The sequence below is a fragment of the Pomacea canaliculata genome, linkage group LG4, assembly GCF_003073045.1.
Source record: "Pomacea canaliculata isolate SZHN2017 linkage group LG4, ASM307304v1, whole genome shotgun sequence".
Taxonomy (NCBI): domain Eukaryota; kingdom Metazoa; phylum Mollusca; class Gastropoda; order Architaenioglossa; family Ampullariidae; genus Pomacea; species Pomacea canaliculata.
Genome location: NC_037593.1, coordinates 30,601,884 through 30,629,360, shown reverse-complemented (window position 1 = coordinate 30,629,360; position 27,477 = coordinate 30,601,884). Strand labels below are relative to the sequence as shown.

At 42.3% G+C, this 27,477-nt stretch overlaps 1 protein-coding gene across 1 annotated transcript; it reads left to right on the top strand.

Moving 5' to 3' along the window:
• The first annotated feature begins 159 nt into the window (after positions 1-159).
• On the top strand, positions 160-27,221 carry LOC112562506 (carboxypeptidase M-like). The gene is given in 11 exon segments (XM_025235786.1): positions 160-868; positions 15,747-15,859; positions 20,804-21,006; positions 21,381-21,478; positions 21,733-21,905; positions 22,730-22,776; positions 22,779-22,913; positions 23,091-23,264; positions 23,894-24,046; positions 24,298-24,443; positions 25,651-27,221. Coding segments are annotated over 9 exon segments (1,302 nt in total). The 5' UTR covers positions 160-868; positions 15,747-15,859; positions 20,804-20,813; the 3' UTR covers positions 25,834-27,221.
• The last annotated feature ends 256 nt before the right edge of the window (positions 27,222-27,477 follow it).

Genomic DNA, 27,477 nt, shown 5'->3' with positions numbered 1-27,477 from the left:
GCAAATGGTAATAAACAGACAGAAAGATAAAAATAAAAGAAGCTTGATTTACCGATAAGAACACTGCTCTGTTTTTTTTTTTTTTTGGGTTTTTTTTTTTTTTTTTTTTTTTAATCTCGGATCGCAAATACACAGTCATGTCTAAATGTGATACAAGTCTGTACACAGATATGCTTAGTTGGTCTGCCTGGAGAGAAGTTGTGAAAGAAGCATTACTGACTGAGAAATAGACAAAGTCATTAACCGGATGACAGGAAACATCAACAAAGAACTTTCTTCCGCTTTTGTCTTTCGCTTATCTAAAGTCCTCGCACAGATACACCCAACAACCTCTGTGCGGTCATACTAGTGCAGTCATGGAGGGGAGAGCATCGAGTCGACTGAAATTATTTTCGTCGTGCATTCGCTCCCTTGGCCGGTCGGCTGCCATGGGAAATACGGAAACGTCTCGGGGATGACTGAGTCCCTTTCTTCTACCTCTCTTTCTTTCTCCCTCTCTCTATCTCTGTGTGAAGTCGCGCGGTCTGTGACTGATGTACGTACAGGTGGTCTATTTTTGGCTGGCAATGAAATATGAGATGACGAGCCGTGCGTTAAAAAAGTGGCTGGCAGAGTGAGAGATTTCTGCCGGTCCTCCTTATGTTCTTTTTATGTTCGAGCTTCTCGTTCCCACCAGCGTGGTCCTCGTGAATGCGACCACGACTGAGAAGAGGCCAAAAACATGCTGTGGGCCCCTTTTCTTCTGCTGCGACTTCTTGTCACACCGCAGTCTTGCAGTTCCTGAAGCACTCGGCGAATCTCCAGCTCAGCTGATTTGCACGCGCCGTGTATCCATTTCAACATAGTTCCTCAGTCTGCGGCTTGTGACGTAAGTGTTCTTTTTTTCTATCACGTCTAACTTAATGTATCAGATCGATATATTAGATAACTGTTGTTTGTAGATTTTTCATGCACACGTATGGTGTTACATTTGCTTATAATCAGAAAAGCAACCCAACGTTGGCACTTATTGCCAAGGTACAGGGAAAATCTATGCAAATAACAGAGGTAAATTTCAATTTATACACTTATATTAAGTATACATTTAAAACTTTGGCTTATACCTGCTATTGGATGAAAGTAAGAAGGAGTAGAAACTGGTTTAATAAGTCCAATAACGATGAGCACTGAAAGTAGTTCACATCGCTTTATATCTACCTATCATATCTTCTTCACCATGTGTTTGTTTATTAGTCGCTTTTTTTTTTTTTTTTTTGAGGTCTTTTTTCCTCCCTCTTCTTGGAGGTTCATCTCATCCCTAAACTGTCATTTTAAAAAATCCTTGCTGACTAGCCATCACTGGCAGCTTTTTCCAGACTCACTAGCGTGAAGGTCAGGTTACCAGGACAGCTGTGTCAGCATGGAGGTCTTTAGGCACTTGTGGAGCTAAGCATTTTAAATAACTTACAGTGTGTGTGCATGTTTTATCAACTAGGGTTTTTAAAAATTCTTGTCATCTGCAAAATTACTAAGACTGCTATCGGTGCTTTATTTTTCAAGGACATAATGATGGGTATGATAGTTTTTTCTCACCAGTCTTTGTGTGCTTTGAGAGAGATGCAAATGGGCTTATGTTTATGACTGCATGTGTGTTTATTAATGTATGAACACTTGCATAAATTCTTGCAACGTTGCTCTTGTGGCTTGAAAGGAAGAAGGAAAGACAAGAGTAGGTAGGGGAGTAGTTTTGATTGATGTTGAGGTCAACAGCACATGATGACCAAATGAATATTTGCATACATATTGTTGGTTTCATATGTATGTACACACACCATATGTTTGTTTATTTGTATGTTAACTAAATGTTTTCATTGGGCATTCTCCCTCTTGCTGTACATTGGGTGGGTGGGGAAGGGTTGTTAAGGAGTGTCTGGCTCCATCTTCACAAGTGTAAGTGTATGTCCATGTGTATGTGCAGAAGCATTTGCATGGATTTGTGCTCATTTGCAGCAAACTTCCACATTCTGAAGTTCTTCCTTGTAAGTCTTTAACCAAGTAACTTCCCAAGGCATTAGCTGCAGTCCTGTAAATCCAACGAAGGAACTTTTTTGCAATGACAGAGTTGTCAAAGGACTTAAATAGTACAAAGTAGCGTGTGCTTGTGTGTTTTTTTCCATTTTATACTCTTGAGTTCTCTTTTCTTTCCCTTCTCTCCTTTTTTTGATCTTCAGGTCATTAAAACAGATGACTTAAGCATCAAAGCATGTGATCATTTTGAAGAAGAACTAAATACTTATCTAGAACTCTGCTGTTTTATCACTTTTCTTTTTAAGATGCTAGGCTCCTCCACATATTTTTTTATTTTTTGAGTAAGCAGTTTGAGTGTACTTTTTATCAATCTCTTGAATGATACTATTAATGACAATGAGTCAGACATGTTGGAAATTTACTCAGTTGTGTACAGTCTCTTGATCTTGCTTAAACAAAACGCCACATCTCAAAGTATATGACTTAGTCTAAGAGTGTGTGGTGAAGATTGGTAGCCTCGTTTGTTACTTGCTATCTGATATGAGTGTGACAGATGCATAGACAAAGGTTTTTTACCATCAGAACTGAGCATGTCAGACAAGCATTGTTTATCAGATGTGAATGTGACAGCAAGTGTTGTCACATATACCCGGTTTACATGCTAAATACCACTGGAGTTCTTTCTGTCTCATTTTCTGGGTGTAGTCATTTGTAAATGCATTCATTACAAGATCTTTTCAAAGTGTTTGATTAACATATGGCACTGACAAGTATATGGCCTAGAGAAGCAAGTGGTAAAAGCAACTGAAAGTTATCTTAACATCACAGGTTCTTTTGTATTTTTCTATTTTCCAACAGATTTAAAATATTTCTATTGTGTTTTTCTTTTTGATGGTTTACACTGGGAAGGTTCTGCAAACTTTATTACATGGCGATAAAAATGATTTGTATATATTTTTATCCTTGGGGTAGTCGATGAGATCTGTGCAGGAATACGTCTCCACCCTCACTATCACATTCTGGGAAATTTGTAGCAATTTAAGGCTGGGGATTGTTGTACACCAGAAGTCCAAATATTGTGATCGTAAGAAAGAAAGAAGAAACAGATGGATCAAAGTAAAGGCAAGATAAACACAAATAATGCTCTGTGGAAAAGCCCCGCGTGATTAATGGTAAATACAGACTATCCTAGTTTAAACTGGTAAAGTGTAGATTTTGGTCTACGTGTATCCTTACCTCTTTTTTTTCGGCGTTTGTCTGCCCATTATCAAGTGCAAGTGCTGGTGCATACGTGTCGTCATGTGATGCTTAAAAATAAGTATAGTTTTCTGTTCTCCGAGGAATAATTTTTCCTGCCATCTGCTTATCTCTGTGTTCGACTGTTGAATTACGCCCCTCGCGATATGAACACTCACATCTGTACCAGTGGCAGGTCAACACACTCCTGAACTCTGCACGGGACTGGCTAGTGTCTGGGTGAGGAATTCAGGACACATAAAACACCTTTTTGATAGTCTTCCCGATGGTTATAAATCTTTGTGTAAAACGGGGAGACAACTTTTACGAAAGTTTGATGTGTGAACTGTTTTCTCTCATTCGTTGTAGGCATATTCAAAAGATGTCAGCCAAGGGTGTTCCCTGATAGGATGTCCGGTAGTGTGCTTGCCATTGAGAACTTGAAGGTCCCGGGGTGAGATTTCTTATCGGGACTGATGACTTCTATCTAGATGTGGCACCTCTTCTCTCTGGCCTGGATTTTTTTCTTTTTGTTGGGATGGTAAAGGTGCACTCTGGTTTTCCTCCTGCTTTTCACCCTTTCCACAGCCCTCTCCTCCTTATTCGTTGCAAATTATCGTGGTGAGTTGGAATCACTTCGTAACCAGCACATGCACCAACCAGTTTTCTAATTCTAAATTGAGACTACGACTTCAAAATTATTAACATTTATTATATTATTCATGCACACATTCATTCAGAAATAACCGGTTGAGTAAGGTAAAGCACTTGTCACCAGTGAAGTAGGGGTTAGGTGCACTGGGTTCAGAGCTCTTCTCACGCTTTTTTTTTTTCTCTCTCTCAGTGCCTTAGTTGCTGGCTCTGCGTAAAACACCATTGCCCTCTCCTCCCTTCAAAACTAACTTAAAAGGAAATAAGATAGTTGGGGACCAGGCATGTTGTTTTAGAGAAGGTCAGGTTCGAAGGGCGGCTGCATGTAATTAACGGCAGCACAAGGCAGCTGTGAAAGGTCAAGGCGATCTCGCGGAGGAAGCTCCTCTTGCGTGTGAACCCTACTCACGCCTGTGGCGCGGAGCTCGTAACCGTAGCTGCGGCTGTAATTGCCAGACTTCGCTGCTTGGTGATTGGTTCGAGAATTACCTAACACCGGATTCTCATCCTCTTGAATTCTTTTTTTTTTCCCCTCTTTCTTTTTTCTTTCTGAATCGTTCATTCTCTCCATCTCCCTCTCTCTCAATATATGTAGGTGTGCGTGTGTGCCCGTTCGCGCGTGTATATATATATATGATGAAACGCACACTTTCTCTTGCTATCTATAAATGTATATACACACGTGTGTGGGTAAAGATTCGCAAAAACTCTCTGGTACCCCGTGTGGTCAGCATTTCGGCTGAAGTATGTGAATATTTCAGAATACAGGTACAGGAATGCAACAGCAGCACGGCCACTTGCATTTCTTAGCTTCCTTAATTTTCTTATCTGGCCGGTCTTACGTCCTGCCATCGCACGACACCGCAGTCTTTTTAACTCCATACAACAGTTTCGTCCGACATCACTGTCAGACATTAGTCAACTGAGAATAACAATACAACTGTTCCACCTGTCGCTGGTTGCTTTTTACGCCATTAAGGACCGGATTTCCTCCTCGCTACTCCTCCCACATCTCACTTGTTGGCCTGTGAATACAGTGCATGAATGACTTCCCCAACTGCTGGTAACTTTTAAGTGGATTCTATTTTTCTCTCATTTTAGTTTCTCAGGCATTCCGCCGTTTTTTCTTGCTAAAAATAACTGTGCATAAAGTACATATATATATACACGGGAGTTATGTATTGAGAGTCTACCTATCTCTGTCAGCCTTAGTTTCTGTTGGTTTTTTTTTTTTGTTTTGTTTTGGGGTTGTTTTTTTTTTTTTTATTTTTTTTTTTTTTTTTTTTTTTTTTTTGCTTGTTTTTTAAAAATCGATGGAGGTGTAAGTTAGGAGAAAGTAGGCACACACACACACAACCGCTGCAAGTGACATAATTGAACTAGAGAACTTAGGTTTTCAATCACAACATAGATCGATGAAGTTCAATTTTTCGATTTTTGTTCCATCAAGTGACCTACGCAGTAGTTGGTCGGCATTTTCGATGAAATAACTGACATCGACGAGCTTCTTCTTGCTCTTCTTCTTGTTGTTCTTCATGTTCTTCTTGTTCTTGTTGTTAGTCTTGTTGCTGTTCTTCGTGTTGTTCTTCTTGTTGTTGTTCTTGTTCTTCTTCTTTATGTTCTTCTCGTTGTTGTTGTTGTTGTTGTTGTTGTTGTTGTTGTTGTTGTTGTTTCTTCTTCTTCTTCTTCTTCTTCTTCTTCTTCTTGCTTTATCAGCACCTCCTCGTGTCTGTTAATTTGTGGAATGTCTGTTTATGCCAGAGAGAGAGAGAAAGTGTGAGTGTGTGCGCGCGCACTTGACACAGAGTGTGATGCACGTTTTCCTGTGTTTGCACGATGGAGGGAAGGAGGTATGTAGGTATAGGGGTGAGAAAAGAGAGCCGTTCTTGTTTGGTGGTTGTGTCTTAAGGACCCCATGGTGGCTACTTGGCAATGTGGGGCTGGGAGATAAAGATGGCAGTTGATGAGCCGAAGACTGTCGGCGCTGTGTTGCCACTAATTACATGCCCGCGGGTTTATTATCGATGAGCGCCTCCTGTAATCTCCCCGCTATCATCTTGTCAGCCCACATCTATCGCACGGTCCAGTCGGGCAGAACAGATGTAAAAGGAAATTGGAGAACATTTCTTTCAATAGTAAGAAGGTCGGACATTAAGACTGAACATTTCATGCTGTTTGTGCAACATGTATCCAATAAATTACATCGTTGTCATCTTGTGGCACAGTGTTTTTGTTCAGGAGCCTATGATGTTTAATTCTGCAGAAAACTTGATTATCAAGATCGAGTATTAAACATTTAATTTGATCCATTTCAGACTTGGCACAAGACCCTCGATGATCAAGTAGTAAAATATTTTGTAAAAGAAGTAGATTCTCCAAAGCCCAGAAATCAGTAGGGGCAGTGATCATCGTGACTAGTTTGGTGTGTGAGTCCAACCTTCTGTGGTCGCCTTTTATATTTCTGGATAATTAAGGCTTTGTCGATAAAGTGTGGCCAAGGAGATTTTTTCAGTTACTGGCCCCAGGCAAGTATCGAACCTGCGACCTTCTGCTTGGAAATGGAGCGCATCGACCATAAGACTGAATGTGTGCATCATTGAAAAAACTGCGGTGGAAAAACGAAAACGGTTGTCATGTAATAGCCGCAAACATGTACATCTGTTTAGTGTCTGTTTTATGTCCTCGTATTTACTACCGAATTTGTAGGGCTGGAAATCACAGAATCCTCAATAACTAATCACTTAGCAATATTTTTTTAGCAAAATCTTTCGGCGAAACTCTAGATGTTCAGTATCTAGCTTTTGCTTTTTGAAAGGTCGAAAATTGTTTTAATCAGAAATGGCGAAAATAAATCCACCCGCCACCTTGATCGAATAGGAGGGGTTTCTGTGACCCAGGATAGAGGTGACATCTCTCCTCTCTTGCACTCTTGTGGCATCAGCATGGCATCATCGTAGTGTGTGGCTTGCCTGGTGTAAACCGAGACTTTGGACCAACAGAGGGATGAAAATAGTTTTGGCCTGGGCGATACTCGAGAACCGTGAGGATGCCGGCTTGTGGGGTGTGGAGAGGGAGAGGAGAGACAGGTAAAGTTGCCAGCTGTAATGCATGAGGGACTAGTGGAGGAGGAGGGGTAGTCATGCAGAAAACTCCACTGTCAAAATTCCTCCTCGCCTACCAGGGACTAAGGAGAAACAGTATATTAATGGAAAACAGCTGTTGTGCTTCGTGTGAGTGAGAGAGAGAGGAGTTAGCTAGGTTGCTGGGGCAATGTGCTAAGTTATGATGACCAGTGACATGAACCCATCATTAGCTTGTCCTTTGATCTTGTCCTACTAAGCCTGTTAATTAGTCCTCGACGGCTTTACGAAATTAAGAAATTTTGCTTATTACTAGAGTATACTTTGGGTACCACCTGCTCGCATTCAAGATGGTGGACCTGTCGGTGACATAGAGCTAAGTGCCTAAGTCTGGAACATATTTTATGTAATGTACCTGGTATATTTCTTGATTACATATAATAGTTATTGGTAGTTGTGTCTACTGTATTCCATTTTCTGTTAAACTGGATTCGGCCGCCTTACTTTTGAGGCGCATTGTCTCGATGACTTTCTGAAAATGTCATCAGACACCTCGTTTTCAAACAACTGATTACAGATCAGAGAATTTTCAGGCTTTCACCTGGTTACAAAAATTCATCCTTTTTCCCATCATTATTAACTTTAAAAAAATACTTCATATTTTTATCTTGTATGGTTGTAATTTTTTTAAGCAAACATTGATACATTTCTAGCGATAAACATTTTTTTTTACATCAGAATTGGGTGCTTGTTTTGGACGAGAGCGAAGTGTATAAATTAACACTGTTTAGCCTATGCCACTCTCACATATAAATAATTATCATCGTTAATTTCTCGTAGTTCAACAGTAGAATATGAGTGTCAAAAAGGCATCAGCTCACCCATCTACAAAAAAATTTTTTTTTCGGAATGTTAATAGATTTCAAACTGTTGTGCCTGAACGAAATTCCACAAGCGTGGGGGGATAGTAAACATGTCTTGTGTACAAAAATAAAAATATTCAAGCCTTGATGATGTTTTCCGTCGGTTATGTGTTTATGGTGCATAGTTCGCGAAAAATGAGAAAACGGTTGACTGCTTTCTTGGGAAATGTTTTGCTTTAATTTTTTTATATACAGGCTTGCCCGTGGTAATATTTTTTTTCTGGATTGAGCTGGGTTGGGGGAAAGGAGCTTCTTTGGTCGATTTGTTAACTCGTTAGGACGTGGATAAGAGCTTATCGGTCTAAGAGCTAGTTGAAGACCTCTGTAGCATCCTCTGCCGTGTTCATTATCTCTAATACTTGTGGTGTGTGTTTTCGCTTTCCTTTTTTTTTTTTTTAACGCTTTTCCCTGGAGTGTGTGATAACGGGCGCGTGCTGGCGGTCATTAAGAGATGCCTCCCTGATCCCGGAGGCTGTATCACAGGGCAAAACCCTTGTCTACCTGGCGACGGCAGCGGTCCATTATTAGATAGAAGGATCTCGACCCTGCGAGTACGGGAGTTGCTACGGCACGTGGCGCCCCACTTTTCTTTGGCACAAGTACCAGTGGCGCCCTCTTCCTCCGGCGGCAACTCCCTACACACGCCGTTACACCCTCGTCACCATATTTCGGGAGCAGAGACCATTTTAAAAAAGAATAAGTTTACGTTTGGAAGCTGCCTCTCTGCATTCCTCCTGTCTAGAAAGGTTGTTGAAAAAACATCAGAGAGATGCGAAGGATCCAGGGGTGACGGGTTTGAACCAGCTCCAGGCAGAACAAGGTCTGGGGGTAAGTTGGGATGGCGGTGGCGGGAAGAGAGTTGTAGCGTGCGCTCTACAGAGAACAAATATGCTTTCTTTTGAAACATCGTCGTGTACACCTTTGCCAGGACCCCCATGCTTGTGTGAGATCGTATTGGGGAAAAACAACGGTTGAATGAGGAGGAAAACTTGACAATGATCTCGGTTTCACAGCCTTTCGGCAAGTGCCCTCCCATGTGGTAGTAATTATTTCCGCCGGGTGTATGTGGCGGGTGCAGCACGCCTATCTGGGAAAAAAAAAAACAAAGCGACGACGGGGCACACAGTGTCACGTGTAAGCATCTCCTAGACACACGAGTCGGGGGTAGGGAGGAGAAGGGGAGGAACCAACTCCTGCATGAATATGAAGGAACACACACACACTCTCTCTCACACACACACACACACACGCGCGCATACGCATATTTTTAAAAATGTAACGGTAGATTGTGGTACGTGGGTAGCTGGCGGTTTGACAAAGTGAAAGACGAGAAAACACGAGGCAGAACAAGCAGACGATCTAGCGAATGGATGCTGGAATTTACGACCTCACGAGAAGATGGGAGATGGAGAGACAGAAGACTTGACCTTACTACCGTGTTGAATGATGGTAAATACCACGCAGGCAGCGCAAGAAAGTTCATCATTTCTTTGTCTTTTTTTTTTTTTTTTTTTGTCCATTCATTTAGTATCTTTCTTTCCTACTCATTCTTTTGCCTTTGTATATATATATAAAAATATATGGGAGATGACGTTTTCTAAGCAGACGACTGATGGGTGCATCTAAACTCTTATTACCCACCCAACCTCCCTCCCCGCCACACACACACACTGCTCCTTTCCTTCATTTCTCTTCAGGCATCATAGCATGACCCTTTCACCCTTCTATTGAAATTGTGATGGGGGACGGAGGAGTAGAGGTGAACACTTCAATGGGTAAAGGCATCAGGACCCAAAGCTGGTTGGATACCGTGTGACGCACACCCACCCACTCCTTTTAAGTTTATCCAACTCTGGATACCCGGTAGATGGTTTCGGTAAGCGAGGTCTCTATTCCCGAAACAACAGGAAATTTTAACCAACTACTTCAGAACCACCTTTTAAAAAAAGGTTAGACAGGTGTAGGAGAGGGGAGGCTAGCGTATTTCGGTTCGTTTGCAAGGTTTTGTTTAATTCACTTCTCTTACTCATTCTCTTTTATTTATTTTTTTTTTTTTCATTTGACGTGGCTTTTCTGGGCAGCGAACTCTCCAAACTCTTTGCCATCCTCCCTTTCTTCTTACTGCCCATTTGTTTTTCTTATTTCATTTGGTTATTCTTTTCGGAGCCAGAGGAGAAGTGGAAAATGTGCGAAAGCTTTAGGGAAAACCCTTAGAAACATGCGTCAGACTCTCAAGAACCTGAGAGGCTGAGTGTATCAGTGTGTGAGTAAAAGAGAGAGAGAATGAAAGAATTGGATGATTACAAACAGTTTACAGACTTGCACTTGGAAATACACCATCCATTATGCGGAGCGACATCTTGCGCATGGGACCTTGAAAGTCTTTCCTTTGACCCACAGAGTTCCAGAAGTTTGTTTGGTGTTTTGTTTTGTTTTGTTTTGTTTTTCTCAGCTTGAAATGATGCTATATCCTGCTACCAGGGGTAGAGAGCTGGTAACAAGACACATGAGAGCTCGTTTAACTAGAACCTTTACAGAAAGAATAATAATTTTTTCAGGCATCCTCTTGTCCGCATTATGCCCGCCATTTTAGCAGCAGTGTTAGCCTCATGTTATTATTTTCATGAGTTGGTGTGGGTGTGGTTTGTGTTGAGCTCACAATTCTCGATCCTATTCTGATTTCGATATGAGGGGTTCGTAAAGAGCCTTTTCCTCTTTTTTTTTTTCTCCGCATCCATATGTTTGGCGGTTGGTCAGTCGATGGTGTTACCAGCAAAGGCTATACCACGACCAACCATTTATAAAGAAGTTGAGGGCTTATGTACAAATACAGGCTGGGGCACGATAATTTGAACCGTCTCAGACCGGGCACGGGTGCCGTTGCGATTTTTGCCTGTGGAGGCAACCTGAAGTGTGTCCGGCCATCCATAACCTCTAGGTAACGCTATCTCCTCGTCATGAGGACAGCCCCAGATGGCGATTTTAGCGAGTGTTTTATTATCTGACGAGTCCGTACTTGCTGGTTCATAGCATCCACAGCTCCAGCACCGGAGCTTTCATAAAAAATATGGTTACCATGACGTCGGTGGTGGTGGTGGTGGTGGGGAATGGAGGGGGAACCCTACCAGATTTTTCTCTTCTTCTTCAATGAGACAGAGTTTTGCTGTGAATGATCAGTTCAGTTCAGGGCGTCAAAGGCGGGTCGGCGTTCACACCTCACTCGCCGCGTGCGCGTGTTTTGACAGTTGCTGCCTAGGAGTACAATTGGTTTGGCTAACTCGTCTGGAATGTTCCTGCCCATAAAGACTGCGAGGGTCCGCGTGCCAGACTAATATCCTGCGCACGTTCGAGTCGGTTGGGCAGATGGACGGACCTTAACTTTGGTGAGTGCGTTTGCTCGGTAGTGAAAATACCCGGGGTGAGCAGGGTTCACTGAAAAGGGAAGGGATAGGGAGTGCGAGTGTTAACTGAAGACTTCTAAGGTTGTCTACAGGAAACAACATTGGGTATAGTCGATCAAAAGAAATACAGAAGGAGAAAAACGTTTGCCAGCGTGTGTGTGTGTGTGCGTTCATACGTGTGTTTACGTGTACCTTTATTTGGACACATCGCTACACGAATCACAATCACGCCTGTATGTTTGCGTCGCTCGTCTTCCTCAGCCTTTCATCTTTTTCCTCTACTGTGATTATTTATCCGTTTGGACGTATCACTAGCGGAAGGAGGGCCAGACTTCCGCTGCCAGAGCGAGCGCGCGGTTTGACGTCATCAGACGGAGCGAAACCGATTCGTCATCTGCACGCGCATGTCACTTGCACTCGCTTGTTAGTTTCACCAGGAGAGGGTTGGGAAGAGTGGGGGGGGGGTGATCGAGTAGAAGGGGGGTGTCGGAACAGGGCCAGGCACCTCCCGTGCAGTTTGGCTCTACATCATCGCTGATTGAAAGTACTACGTAAGTATGGGGGATGGAATGTTAATTGAAGACTTTCTGCTATCGTAGAGCTCGACGCTAATAGATAATTCCAGTTTGCCTTTACCATCTCTTCATGATAACAAACGACTTTTTTTTTCTTTTTTTTTTTTTGCGAAATTTGCTTCCTTTACATTTTGGTACGATCGTCAGCAGCTAGATACTTTTGGCTGCTTGTAGTCACGTGACGGAAGCAGAGATGAATCTTGAACTCAGTACTTACAAGCTCAAGGTTTAGCCACTCTTCAGCTAATATATGGGACGATCTTCAAGGGTTCGAAGAAGGGACAGTTACATTCCACCCTCGTAGGCTGGTGTTGGTGCCAACGCCGTAGGGCAAGAGGTCAACAAACTTGCCACACAGAAAGGTGCGTCGTTTGGGAGGTGGCTTTTCATCAGAGATGTGATGTGTGATGCGGGCTGGATCCCTTCCTTCCGGGCATTTCTCAGTCCGGGCAATCGGAACATCGCGGCTCCAACGTGGCGCCGTATCCAGAACTTCCTGTTGCGCGCGCCGACACACCGGAGACCGGACATGACACGGTGTCGTTGTGAGCCCCTGGTGGTTGAAAGCGGAGGGCAATAATCGCAAACTGCTAGGTTAAGGTCAGAGCTGCTAGTTCTGATGTAGAGCTGTAGTCTAGTGTTTAGTACTGTTTGACTTGGAGCCGAGGCCTGCATTTGGAAAATTCTCATCAGGATGAGTAGTTGATAAATCATGGAGAGTAAAAACAAATGGAAAAGGGTCAACAATGTGCGGTGTCCTAGTCACGATGAACCCTTCAGTTCACAACCCCTTCTTAATTTTTTCAAATATTTTCTCTTTTCCATTTGGGAAGGTTTTATGGCAGATTTTTCAAGTCAATGTTCAAGTTCCCCTTCATGATCTCACCAAACCCTTCTCTCCTTTTTTCTTCATTCTTCTATTACTTCTACTGTTACTACTATATCCGTTTTTGCTAAGTTTGTCCTAAAATAGCGCTCAGCAGCTAAAATGCTAAGAAAATATTAGCAGCTTAGATGAGGGTTAGGCCTGAGCCTTTCAACTAGGATAGTGATGGACGTGGTGGTGTGCATGCTTAGCCGTGTTAGGCGGATGCAAACACCTCGCAGTCTTACCACTAAACTACAGGTAAAGTGATACCATGGACCCGGCCCCAGGGAGCAGTCTTACCACTAAACTACAGGTAAAGTAACACCGTGCACCCGGCCCCAGGGTTTTCTCGCCTCGTTGATGGCGTCTCGACAATTAAGATGTAGCGCGGAGCCTTTCTTGTTTGCAGCGCCCCCAACTGGCGCTGGCTGTCGGAGCCGCCAATTTCAGTCTCACGTTTCAGTGTCGTTCTCTCCATCCTCCCCTCCCCCGTCATCTATCTATCCCCCCAACCTCCAGATCTCCAGACCCAGGCTCGGTTTAATTACAGAACTGGGATGGTCTACAGATTATTTTTTAATGTTTTAGAGATGGGTGATATTCTGGAACATATCAATCAGTATTACAGGACAGCTTTCTAGGTTGACCACCAGACATGTTTCTCGGTAGGACATGAAATCACCAGCATCTACAGGCGCCAAGGCGCATTATCTCAAAGCGCCGCGGTTCAAATCCCAGGGTCAACGCCAGCAAGAAGTCGGACGACGCTTCGGAACCTTGGCAAGGAGTTTGGGGAAACAAACCTGATGCAATTTTGCTACTTGTTTCTACTTGGTGATGCTAACTTTTTTTTTTTTTGCTCAATTTAGAACATGTTTATTGTTTATTCCTTGTTACTCCTCGAGGAGCATAGGGCCGCAACAAATTTAGGGCACCTCACATTATCAGTCAAAAAAATAGAGTATTAAAGCGTTTAAGAGGAAAATAATGTTTTCTTGTTGATTGTTTACTGGCAGAAATTGCTGGCAGGAACCCGAGGTCTTGTCTTTACATGGTTGATTGTTTCGTTAGGCTTGTGGTGTGTTTGTGCTGGCCGCCAGTTTCAACCAAGAAACAAGAAGGTTTTTGTCCGGTGTGGTGTTAAGAGAGTTCTTTGTCTGTCTCATGTTTATCTCTTGCTATGTCTGTCCGCGGAACTCACTGTGCTGTCAGGCTGTTACCACTTACAGGGGGAAACATCGTGGTGGGAAAATAATTTAGTGGGGTGCCTCGAAATGTGGTAGATACGGCTCTCTGGAAGTCTTTTTTTTTTTTTTTTAGTTTTTCTTGTCATGTCTTTTTCATCATCATTGTCATCATCATTACCATCGTCGTTGTACTTCTTCGTCTCCTCCGTTTCAGTTTTACCTTCTCTCGGCAGTTTTATTTTAACACAGGCTTCATTTATGGTTCTGCCATGAAAAGTTTTATCTCCCTTTTACAAAAAAAAATGCATCAAGGGCTGTTGGCAAATTGCTTATCATTAGCATTTTCATTGAGTTATCTATCTCTGGTTGAAGGACGTTGAGTGTGTTTGAGAGAGAGCGAAAGAAATAAAGATTTCAAATTCTACATTCTCTGGATTTCTGTTGTAAGAAGACAATCCAGTGAACGGGCACATCCGCCTTAGGTTTGCTCATGCGCAGCTACATTGATACCACGTTCACCCATATTTTCTTAGAAATTTTGTGGAAAATAATTTCGTTTAGACGCAGGCGATGGGTTTAAGACCCCAAAGATGCTGTTACATCAGCCACTGCGCCTCCACCAACATAAAACTCCTGTTGCTGTTGGCACTCGCCACATGGGCGACCCACTTGCTGCACGAGTGAAAAGAAGATAAGTGCTGGCAGTCAGCGATCCATGTAAGATCCGTCGACTGATTGAGGATGGAATCTGTGCGCGCGACAGACTGACAAGCTCTTCTTTGTTCTCTGGAAGTTCCCGACCTTCTTTCACCAGTTCTTCTAATCACATTTATAGCACTCTAAAGTTTTTATCAATCGGGCAAAGTGCCCAAAACCTAGTCCTCCAAATCGCCCCTAAGTCTTTCTGTATTGGCAGTGTGTTTGTCAACACGTTTGGACTTAAAATGTTGACCGAAGTATCAATGTCCGGACTGTTTGTCCCAAAGCCTTTAAACTCCTGCGATCTTCACACACAAACGTGGTCCTACGTCCCACGACTCCCTTAATCTAACAGGTATTATCAGATATGTTATTGTGTTTGAAAAATATTCCTTTGAATGTGATGTAAACAAAATTGCCACATGTATGTCCTGCTGAGAAAACACATTTAACGGGCCTGCAACACATTCACTGCAAACACTTGTCTGCGACTGGTGCCAACAACTATAAACTGTAAACTTTTTAGTGGATTCTTTTTGTGGATTCTATTTCGTCATTAGCCGAGTTGAACCATTTCTGTTTTGTTGTCATTATTGTAGGAGTGTTTTCTTTATTTATTTAGCTTGTTCGTGCATTCGTGCTTCTCTTCTGTCTTTGGTTTTATTTTATTGGGGAAAGGGGAGAACTTTTGTATGGAAGGGTTATCAACGCCATGTCGTGCACTCTAAAACCTTAAAAAAAACCTGTAATTGTAATCTTGAGCTTTATCCTAAACCATAACCCAACCCATAACTCAGTTCTAGCTCCATTTTCATGTTTGTAAAATATGTAATGAGTCCTGAGCCCTCCTAAACGAAAGTTGTCGTTTGTTTCTTCTTTTTCCTAAACGTACGTGTGTTATTTTTTGAAATTTTATTAAATAATTTACTTGACCTGTCCTTTCCTCTTAGGGGAAGAGAAAACCTCAAAGCACGGCATCAGTTAATAAAACGATATTTCAACGATACACCTTGTAGTTTTGCATCGTTGCACCCCGAAATGCTAGTCTTCACGAGGAGCCAAGAGTTTCTAAACTTGCATGACGAACCTGTTACCTCACGTGCCGCTCGCCTCTTTCAGGTGCGCTCTGGGATCTCTGGATCTCTTCAACTCAAAGCTCGGTGGTGACGAGCGCCAACACGGGGCTGGTGAGTGACGCACACGTATGTCACCGACTTTGACGACGTCACACGGTAAGCTAAATATTTCATTTTTATTTATTTTCGGTTTTGTTGTTTTACTTGTGTATCTCTCCTCTTCTCCTTAGAGCTGTGATTCGGCGATATCGGGTAGTACAAAGATCAGACTGACTAAAGTGGGACCCTGCCATTGGTTCGTGACCGAAATAATAATAATAACAATAACAACAACAATAACAACAGCAACCAACGTTTTATTTATATAGCACATGATTAAGCTCTTGAAAGAGCATGCTGTCAGCGCTGAAGACAAGAACGATACACGAACAGCATACGAAGGACGGAAGGATAAACAACCGTGCAGACAAGATATAAACGACAAACATATCCACGTGCTAATCTACGTTTACGTTCATCTAGAAGTTTCTTGAGTGGTCTTGAGTTTCTTCAGGCCGTCTTCAACCGACAGTAGGTATATTTTAGACGGTTTAACACCTTGCAAATGTAATTTGCACTAAAGAAGATGCGACAGTTATATGCAACTAGAAATGTTTAAGCATCCGTTTTAAACTTCAGAATGCTCGCTTTTATTTTTTTATGAATTTACGATTCGTTTCCATTTCTGCTTGACGATGTGGAAATTGAATTCTAGAGGACAGCAGTCTAGTCTCTCATCTGAAAGTGTGACTGCACATGGACGCCCATCGCTCCGTTTCAGCGAGGGTTGTCGGTCGACTAATTAGGTAATTAGTCGATGTAGGTAATTGAATAGTCAGGAGCAAAGAGCCGAGAAAACGCGCCCCCCTACAGGCAGTTGCTTTGCATCATACTGTAAAACATACTGTTAATATTACAGTAAGCCATGTCAACTGCTCTGCTGCTTCCTTACATTCTATTCTTTTTCTCATTCTCATAAATGCGGGACACACACACATATATAATCTACAAAGCATACATTATCTCTCATTCACAAAACACATCTATATATATATATAGGAACATTCATGATAGGTCCTAGAAACTTTCTAAAGTGTCTTACTCGGTGGCATGCGATGTCATCAGCCTCACCTGCGAAACCTACTTTTAACCGATGCCAAAACTCTAAAGATCTCTATCAGCCGGCTCATTAGAAACAGTTCATTAACGGCCCACGGTTCCAAGCCCCGCTCCCCTCAATCCCCTCAACTCCTTTCCCCTCGGTGCAATGGGACTGTAGTAGGTACAGCAGGTTAACAGTGCTGAGAATGTTAGTTACAGTTCCCTTCCGTCGCTGTCAGCTGGTGTGTTGTAGCAAACTGTGACTGGAGCATCTTTTACTCATACTCAGGGTGGACTGAACCCAGTGCTCGATGGGTGGGGTCACTGGTCTGGCGAGAAGGGGTCGACATGTGGTGTGTGTGGTGGTGAACAGCGCTTACACACATTTTATTGGAGTTTTAGTTCACCATCAGACAATCGAGGCAAAGTATTAGCGACCAATTTTACTGCATTTGAGTATGCCGATGCAGACATTTGTTGGTGTCTTTCTTTCAACTCCGTGTTTCCTCACCATTTCCAGCCACCCATCCATTTTTTAACACACATAAAACCTTCTCATACATGCACAAACACTCAAACAGCACCCATACGTAATACATACATGCATACAAACACATCCTCACATATTTCCACAGAATCATTATGATTCCAATGCACTCACGTGAAGAAAAAAAGTTGGAGTCAGAGTTATGGTCACCTGCACAAGGTCCTGTGACAGTGGTGCCACCGTCGCACCTGAAGAACCTGCAGTCACGTGTCCATGCACTGGCTGAACACATCGTCCACAGCACGTGCACGCCCTCCCACACTGTAACACACCCGCATTGTGTGCAATCGGCGTGGCAGGATGTCGCTTCTGGATGGCACTCCCACGTGGGTAGCATTCTCTCTGCTGGGAGAGAGCGACTGGGTGAGCTGTTCCGGGTGTGTACTATTTTTGTTAATGTTGTGCGCATTTTGTTTATTTATTTGAGGTGTTTTGTCTTTGGGTGTTGTTATTTTACTGACCTTTACAACCACAACTTTGCATGTTTACATCAAAGGAGTTTTTTTTTCTTTTTCTTATCTTCTGTAAATATCAAATAAAGAGGAAATAACAAATGAAGCTTAAAATATAACAGCGTGAGGAGCACTCTTAGAACTTGGAACACTCGGGACTAGCTACACTTTTATATTATAACTCATATGTATTAAAGACAATTTTGAGACCTAAGAAAAATATTTTACCTTTTTTAGCACATTTCAAATAAGATTGTGTTTTAAAAATATTTTTTACTCATTTTATTGGCGGGTTAGAGATGCTTAAAGAAAAGGCGTTTCTCGGTACCTTGAAAGTCATCATAATCTGTATTTTGTATGTATTGTATTTTGTGTGTGTGTCATACGTATGTTCTTCCATCAGCTGCCCGCATGTTTTCGTGGTGGCTCTTATCGAAGTCACGCAGCGGTGCATTCTGGGCAGCACTCTAGTTCCTGTCTGTTTCTGCACTGTGTTGCTTTGCTTTCGTTTATTATCTCACCGCACGGTCATAGGCTGTATGAGCGAGCGAGTGTAATTTTTCAGGCAGACTTGTGACCACCACATCTTACCTACTTAGCCCGTGCAATCTCTCTCTCCGACCGAAACATTTCCAAAATATGGCGATGTCGCAGTAATATTTGTGGTTTGCACAAAGTACTCTCTATATTATACGGTGTGGACACTAACTTGTATTACTGGACTGCTGGCAGACGATTTTTCTTCGGTTAACTACGAAAACGAGGCGTGAGACTACAAAGCTTCCGGTTTAGTCACATTCATTGTTACGGCTCGCCGAGACTAACAGCGAGAACTTCACAAGAGGCTAAGCGTTGGTCTTGGCAGACAGACAGCAGTCCATCTATACACATCCGTGGTTTGGAGATTGCGATGTAAGCCTCTGTGTAATGATTATCAAACTACTCAATTTTCGACATAGAATGATGGGCAAAAGACTAAGAAATACAGAATGTGAGGAGGTAATAGGCCATACAAAATGATTGACAGAAGGGTCAATGAGTTAGAGAGCAGTTAAGAAAAGGCAGATCAAGGCGTACGGACTAACAGAAGAAGACGCAATGAGACAGAAGGAATACAAGGAGACAGAATGAGTGACAGAAAAGACTATGAGGTGGGTAGCAAATGATTGACCGGGGAGACAGTGAGTCAGAGGGAATAATTTACTGAGAACACAGTTACAGTGAAAGAAGAAAGTTCCAACACAAGTCTTTTAAAACACACACAGCGGTGAAGGAACAGCACAGATGCTCTTCCCGCAGATGCCCGCAATATGAAGCCGGTTATCTGGAGGACTTATCGAGAAGACTTATCTAACGGTTGAGGTAGTGGTTGCTAGGGGTACTCCACACTGAGCGAAGTGTTGTCATTGTAACGCAGTTCTGTGAAAATCCTTTCACTTCCCCACACACTCTACATTTGAAACATCAATGCACGAACGAAGAATATTTGTTTTTTAGGAATTTTATTTATTTTATGACGATGTAAAATAATGGCTTGGCACTACACTGCTGTTTCCTGCCTGAGATTGTACTGCTATAAATCTGTCATTTTATGAAAAGCATACATCACAAGACAAACAACATATTTTGATGTCAGTTTAAAATGTAGGGTAACGAAGTAAACACTGAAAAGAGCTCCACATGCTAAATCCATTTACACCATAATCATTTCTGTAGCTTAATTCAGGGTTACTTCATGTTTTAAACGGTTTTCGTTTTTCTTGAAAACGATTTTGAAGTGCCAGTACTAATGTTTTCCGGTACGTGGTGTTCAGTAAAAAAAAAAAAAACAGCAGTTAATGATGTCAGGTAGTGCTGGCAGCGATGGTTTCCATGGTTGTGTTGCATGGATGGTCTTAAGACCGCGGTAAAGCTCAGAAAGTTGTCTTACCTTGAGATGGCGAGAAAGCTAATTAATTAACTAATTAAGCCAGCCATTTCTGTCCTAAATTGTAAGACAGCTTTTTCTTGGCCTGATGTCTTGCTTAGCCAAGACGTTGCTTACGCATGCGCAAACAGCCCTTTCTATGGGATCAGAGAATGCCTTGCAGAATTTATTTGTACCGAACGCTAGTCTTCCTCTGTTGACTATCAAACTGAGAACAAGAAATTTTATGTCAGAATATTTTATAATTAGAGTTGCTGAATAATTAGTAACATTGTAGATGTGCATTAAGAGTTAGTGTTTGTTCAATAATTATGGTATAGTTTTGTTATGTACTGTACTTTATTTTATTTTACTATAATTAAATATATACAGGTCCTGCAAAGAGGCAGATTTAGTTGTTCTCTTTGCAACTGAAGAAAAGAAATCGCAAATTTCCAGGCGACTGCGCAAGTGTGAGAGTCTGTGATGAAGTGAATTATATGATAAACAAGGGATAGTGTCCCAACTCTTCTATCAAGAAGAATTTACGGGAGAACAGTCAGCCGGCCACCCGCCATGAGGCCAGAAGCAAAATACACGTGTACTTGTGGTGAGGTAAACCAGGGATGAGGTCTAGAGATTTCAGAAGCAGCAACGACTGGTTTTCTTGCTGATGTTTGTCAAGTCTCGCAGGAATGACTCTACTATCAACATCCGCCAAACGACGCAATTTTTTTTTTTCTTTTGGGGCAGGGAAGGGGGAGAGGGAGAGAATTTTAATCACATGACACGTATTTCATGGTCGAATGAGTTTTTTTAAGCAAAGATTTCCCTCGTATCTGACGAGGCCAATAAACACGGGTTCTGACCGGTGGGAGAGTGCCAGACTTAATTGGCGGCCTTTCGTTTTCTTTGATGCAGAACGGTTTAATCGGCAGCCTACTTAGTTTTATGGGGCTGGGATTGCACCAGGCTGGCGTTTGAAAACTTTCCTTCAAGGCTCCGCGTCCCCTGCTCTACTCCTCTTTCATCTGCTGCTCTCCTGTGCTGTGCAGTGCTTGGACCATGGAGCATCCAAAAGTCAGCGAACTTGCCCTGACTAGTCTCCCTTTGCTTCTGGTACTGCTGCTGGCCCCTGAAGTTGGCTCCCTTGACTTCAACTACCATGATGCGGGGCAGCTTGAAACCTTCTTGAAGGAAATCGCCCGGACATACCCCTCCCTGACTCACGTTCACAGCATCGGGAAGAGCGTCAAAGGTACTGTGTAGAAGATAAGTTTGTAAGTTTATTCTAGCCATGCAGAGGATGAATAACAGAGTTACATCAACCGGAAATAAAAGTATTACTGTCCTTGATTTGCTTTCATTAGTGAGTTAGGATTGCCGTTCTTGCAAAGTGATGACGATTCTAGTTTACTGATATCTGTTCTTATAACACACTGCCAAGTTTATTAAGAACATTAAAGTCTCATTCTGATGAATGTGATAATAGGAATTGGATCGAAGTAGAAGATCAATAAGAGATAAAGGAAGTCAGGTGTGAGATGATACTAGCTGTTAGTGTCAGGACGTGAGCACGTAGTGGCTGCCAGACGTGAGGACGTTAACTAATGACGTAGAGTCCATTTGCAGGTGCGGACCTGTGGGTGATTGTCATCGGCGAGAGTGCCGGGCGTCACGTGCTTTTGAGGCCGAATGTGAAATGTATCGCAAACATGCATGGGAACGAGGTCTGTCCACACTTCTGTGTTCATGTTTTATTTAAACAGCTGATACCTTTAGTGAATTAGTTACTTTTCTCTCTGAAAGTAATTAGTCTGTAATCCAGAGTTTTTCTTTCTTTTTGTCTGTCTTTTGTTCTTTCTTTGTTTCTGATAAAGACGGCGGCACAGCGCGTTTCTGTCTCACTTGAATGTAGATAATCATTCACAGTTTTACCATTGAATTCCTTTGACATCAAAATCCTTCTGATCATTTCTCACAGGCGGTAGGACGAGAGGAGCTGCTGCACCTGGTGGAATACCTTGTCACTAATTACGGCAAAGACCCCACAATCACCAACCTGCTCAACACCACCACCATCCACCTGATGCCGACGATGAACCCTGACGGCTTTGCTGCGGCCAACGCCACCGACTGCAAGGGAGTCCAGGGCAGGTTGGAATTCTGGGTGTTTGTTTATTCTGTACTACCACCCTGTATTTTCTGTCGTCTGAACACAATTAATAACACAATTAATATCTGAATTATTTCATGTTAATATCACTGTAGGAGAATTACTTATGTATATTTAACCAAGCCCTTGCCCACATCTTTCTTTTTTCTGTCTTACTTTCTTTGCTTCCTAGAGTAATATGACGAAGGTAGCCGCAGCGGTTACTGAAAATATCTGTTCGTCAATGTTGTCTGCTATATTGCTTACTACCCATAATCCTCTGTACAAATAATAATCGAAAAACACGATGTGTAGGAAAGATGGTTACTATACATGTTCACCATAGAAATGTATCTTAAGCACACATTTATATTCTTTTTTGACAAATCATCTCATCTTGGAAGCCCTACATTGGTAGCACCCGTCCACTCATCAGTCTTTTCTTGCTTTCACGTTCACCTGGAATAAAACTTTACAACCTGTCAAGCTTGTGCCCAATGCTTCTGATTTAAAACCTACCTTAGCTCATGCAGCAGAGTTCACCTAATTAGACAGACCGTTTGGAGATTTGTTAAACCCATAATAAAGATATAAATACATTAGTTTTAATAGAGAGCAAACTTGAAGAGCCGGAAACAGGAAGTCTGCTCCTTGCAAGATGTCGGTCATCGTGAAAATTATGACATCGCAAGATTAGTTTTTAATTAATCAGCTTCCCGACAAACACATAAACTTTAAAATAAAAATACTTGCCAGAGTAGAGAATTTTTTTAACTATGAAATTCCCTGTTGGTTTTTTGTTTGTTTGTTTTTTTTTTTTTTTCAGGCTCAATGCAAAACGCTTTGATCTCAACCGCAACTTTCCAGGCTTTTTCCAGAAAATGACGGACGAGATTCAAAAGAAACTCTTGCCATCATTGACTGGGTCCAGTCGACACAGTTCGTCCTGTCGGCCAGTCTGCACGGCGGTGCTTTGGTGGTCAATTATCCCTTCGACAATTATCGAGGAGGTGGTGCTGTCGTTTTAATTTCTATCTTGTCTCAAAAATAATAATAATAAATAAAATACCTTGGTTAGTGTCCAGCGTATGCATTCATTCATCAGACCGTACGTGTGTTCACACTGTGTATAAGTGCTCAGCGTCCTTCTGTGGGATGGTCTATCGCCTCCTCCTCCCTTCTGTCAGGTTCCAGACGAGGTGCGCGCGCTTCTAGGTCACCTGACGATGACGTATTCGTACATCTGGCCAAAACCTACTCCTTTGCTCACCCGACCATGAACAAGGGCCAACCCTGCTTCCCTGGAGACGATCGCTTTCCCCAGGGGATTACAAATGGCGCCCAGTGGTATCCGGTTAACGGTAACTGCTTTGCATAATCCTTCATTGTTGTTTTAGTAATTTTGTTTTTAATTCGCACCCCACACCCACTAGTCGAGTAGACTGTTTATGAACATCCCCGTTTTGGAACGAGCTTTCTAAGAAATCTGCAGCATGAAAATAAGGGAAGCAATGTTTAATAATTTTACAATTGTTCTTTCCGAGGTTCTGATAGATTGTATGGCTTACTTTCATGTTTGCTGTGTTTATTTTACATTGTTCCAACTGTTTACAATATCCTTCATACCTTCATCCATTGCTTTACGTTCTGTGTCTGTACATATCTCACCCTCCACTATCTTTTCATTTATGATCACTGGTCTGTGCAGCAAGTGCTGGTGGATTTTACAAGTGTTGTAACAGTTGTCGGTTATTCATCGTCGTATTCTTTGTCCTGTTGTGTTAAATATCGACATAACATCTTTTTGTCATCATCAACGGCGCTTTATTATCATTATCTTTTTTTCTCCTTTTTTTCTTTCTTCTTCGTCTTTTTCTTTTGCTGCCGCCGGGAATTTGTTTTCGACCTGTGCTAGTATCCAGTAAAACATAATTTCGAAAAGGGAAGTAAGCATGTAAACTATAGTACTGTCTTTGTCTCCCATGACTAGGAGGAATGCAAGACTACAACTACATCGAGGCTAGTTGCTATGAGCTGACGGTGGAAAACTCGTGCTGCAAGTACCCGCCCGCCAACAGGCTTCCCACCTTCTGGGAGGCCGACCGCAAACCGCTGCTGGACCTTTTGCAGAAAGTTCACATGGGTAAGAGGGTTTGTGAGATGCAGGCAGGGAAAGTTACTGCGCGAGAAAACCGCTCCAATGAAAACCACATCAATCACACAACAAAACAATAAACAGCAGGACACAAAGCATGCTTGTACACACACACATAGGTTTATTTTCATCCACTCTTCGTATCTCCCTTTCCCTTCACCAAAAGAGCTGATTAGGGTTGGGATGAGGGAGGTAATTACTCTAATTATGTGACATTACACTTTGTCGTCTTTATGCAGGAGTGAAGGGCCTTGTGCTGGACGAGGATGGGAACGCCGTGTACAGGGCAGTGGTCATCGTGGAAGGACGGGAACAAGTTCCCTTCAGAACATCAAAGTATGGAGAGTTCTGGAAACTTCTTCTGCCTGGTGATTACAACCTGATGGTAAGGGGAGCGTTGGCTTGCTTGCTTGCTTGCTTGTTTTTGTCTGTTTGATCGCTCGTTATTTTATTGGTCGGTCCGGTTAGCGCTGTTAGCGCCTGTCACCAATACAGTGAAGGTTGGCTGCCCTGAGTTCATTTCTCGTCTCGGGCATGTTGTTCTTTCTCTGCACGTGGCATCTGTTTACAGGGCTGGCTGCTTTGCCGTGATATAGCCTAGCTGCTGACACGGCGTAAAACACCAATTCCCCCCCCCCTTATTGGTCGGTCATTTGGCCGATCCTGTCTGTCCGGTTGGTTGGCTGGTTCATAGGATGACTTGCCTCTCGGTTTGCTGTTTGAATGGTTCGTTAATTGTTGGCTGGATAGTTCTTTCTTTTTGTTTGTTTGTTATTTCTCTCTTTACTCTCTCTTTCCTTCTTTCACTCTTTCTCTGTATTTCTTTTCTTTCTGTCTTTTATTATTTTCTCTTTTTCTTTATCTCATGCTTTTCCGCTCAATCGTTTGTTATTTTTCTTTGTTTCCTTTAATTGCCTTGTTTAGCTGGTTGGCTACCTGTAAGTGGCTTTAATATGGATTAGACATCGATTCAGTCTTATTTCATAATGTTCGCTTGAATACTCGTGTGTCTCTCGACGATATTTGCAGCAGTAAAAATGCGCTAATGCGTGCCATTGGTTCCAAACGCACTAGTACACACGCAAAATTCAAGAATAGAACATAACCCTAAGCCCTACGAGAAGATTCATTATAGTTTATGATATGCAGATGTGGCATTCTTCAGTATTGACTCGTGTGCCAATCCTGCTTAAAGAAATCATTTGCCTCTGAACTCATAAACTAGAGAAACTTTACAAGTGCGTTTACATAAAACTTCATATCGAGTGTACAGCATTGAAGTGGCATGCACTCGGGCCTCCGGGTGCACACCCATGGGCATGCGCGCAGAATGCAAAACAAAAAAAAACCTAAGCGATATAGGAAGATTCCTAGTATTTTATTATATGCAGATGTGACCTTTTGGGCCTATGTGTCAATCCTGCATAAATAAATCAGTTGCGTTTGAACTTATGATGTGGGGACACTTTACAGGTGCTCCTCCTACCCCGTGTGCAATTTATATACACACCCACTTTAAATTTCATTCTTTTATTATTTAGAAGAGCTGGTGAGCGCGTGCAATGACCAACCAATGCCTTTGGCTGCTTCAGGTATCGATGATCGGGTACCACACCATGACCACTCCATTCCAAGTCTCAAACGGATCAGTTACCCGGCTGGACATCACGCTACATAGGGAGAAGTGGGACGCCCCGTCGGAAGCTCCAACTGCGCATGCGCTCACAACCCTATGGCTGCTATGCTCACCTGTTCTAGCGCGTCTGTTGGCGTAGTGGATGTTCAGAAGATCTCCTGCCAGCGGGAATTCTTTGGCGAATATTCTGGATCACAGCCTTTGTCAATAGGATCGTGTCGCATAATACCTTCCAGCACAGTGCATCCACCTGTATATTTCCTTTTTTATTTTTTTTAAGTTTATTTGTTGTAATTATTGTTTGTTTATTTTATTTTTTTATTTGCTTTTGTTTTTTGTTTGTTTTTTGGGGTTTTTTTTTTTTTTTTTTTTTTTTGGCACGTTGATTTGAGTCCGGTACGCCTTGCTTTGAGTTGCTCTGTTCCAGGGTATGCAACTCTTTGCTGTTTTTCAACATTCGTTGTTACCTTCCTTGATATTATATAAAAACCGATATGTGCGAAAGTTTCCGATGATCCAAGCATGCGTTCTCTTGAACAAAAGCACACACACAAAAGCTGTTTACAAAACAAAATGTTTAAAAAATGTTTGATAATATTTACTGTTTTTGATTATTCCAGATCATATTGACGTGAACAATGTCCGTGAATAACATAGAAGTTCTGATGAATGTATTTTGTGGGCGCGATTACCACGCGTGTTTGTGTGTATGAACGAGAAAGAATGGTGTGTGGGTGTGTGTGTGTTGTAGAAGATCGCAGAGCATCTCTATAATTCCATTAAAGCTGAAATAACCGACTCCCACCTTTTATGCCCTTCAGACGATCGGTCCACGCGTGTTCACCGGTGTAGCAGTTTAACGTGTGAAAATATCCAGTGATGTTTCGTCGAACAGCAGGGGAATAAAGATGGACAGCAGATAAGAATGGGTGAAGAGACAATTACCTGATCGTTCTTGTCGGTCTCTACAACTGAGAGACGAGGCGGAACTCGGCGCAAAACGTTACCAGCCCGTCGTATACTCAGTAAGAGGGAAGACGTAGATGTCACGTGAAGACAGCGTAACGACGTCACATACGTGACTGCACAGGAGCACTTATTTGTAGATGTTGACTTGCTTCTCCGTAGAAAAATGGCAGAGCAGAATCCAATTTGAAACCTTAAATTATTCGCAAGTAAATGCGTACGCACGCGCGTACACACATGCACACATATGCCAGCGACACGGTCAGTAAAGAAGGCGAATGAATACACTTAGCTACTGACAGAGCTCATTGTCTCTCCTATAAACGGTAAAGTCTTTTTGTGTTACTTTCATCAGAGGGAGGATATAGCGTTTGGGCCACCGAGACATTGCGGCGAGAGCTTAACTGAAAGCCCGTTAAATCCCAAATTAACGCAATGACTGAAATAAACACAACAGAAATGAGTTCTTTCTAATGTTGTGTGTTTATTTTCTGTGTACTGAGCCTTCTCATGATTTTCAATAAACTCTACTGGCGCTCACGTACCATAACCAGGCCCTGAGCACAAAGTGTTGTTATTGTGTCTGTTGTTGTTAAGATGCTCACTGTCGTGGTCCACACATCGTATGGCTGGACAAGTTCCAACACGATCAAAACATCTCTTTCATTCATCAATCGTCTTGCACGGATTACTCCAAAACTGATTACAAATCAGAAATAGAGCTCATTTTGTGTTACTTTTTTTCTTATGTTTTTTCGATTAAACTGTTCCTATCCCCTTGTTAACTGTAAGAAAAGTTTAACCGTCAAGATATCAC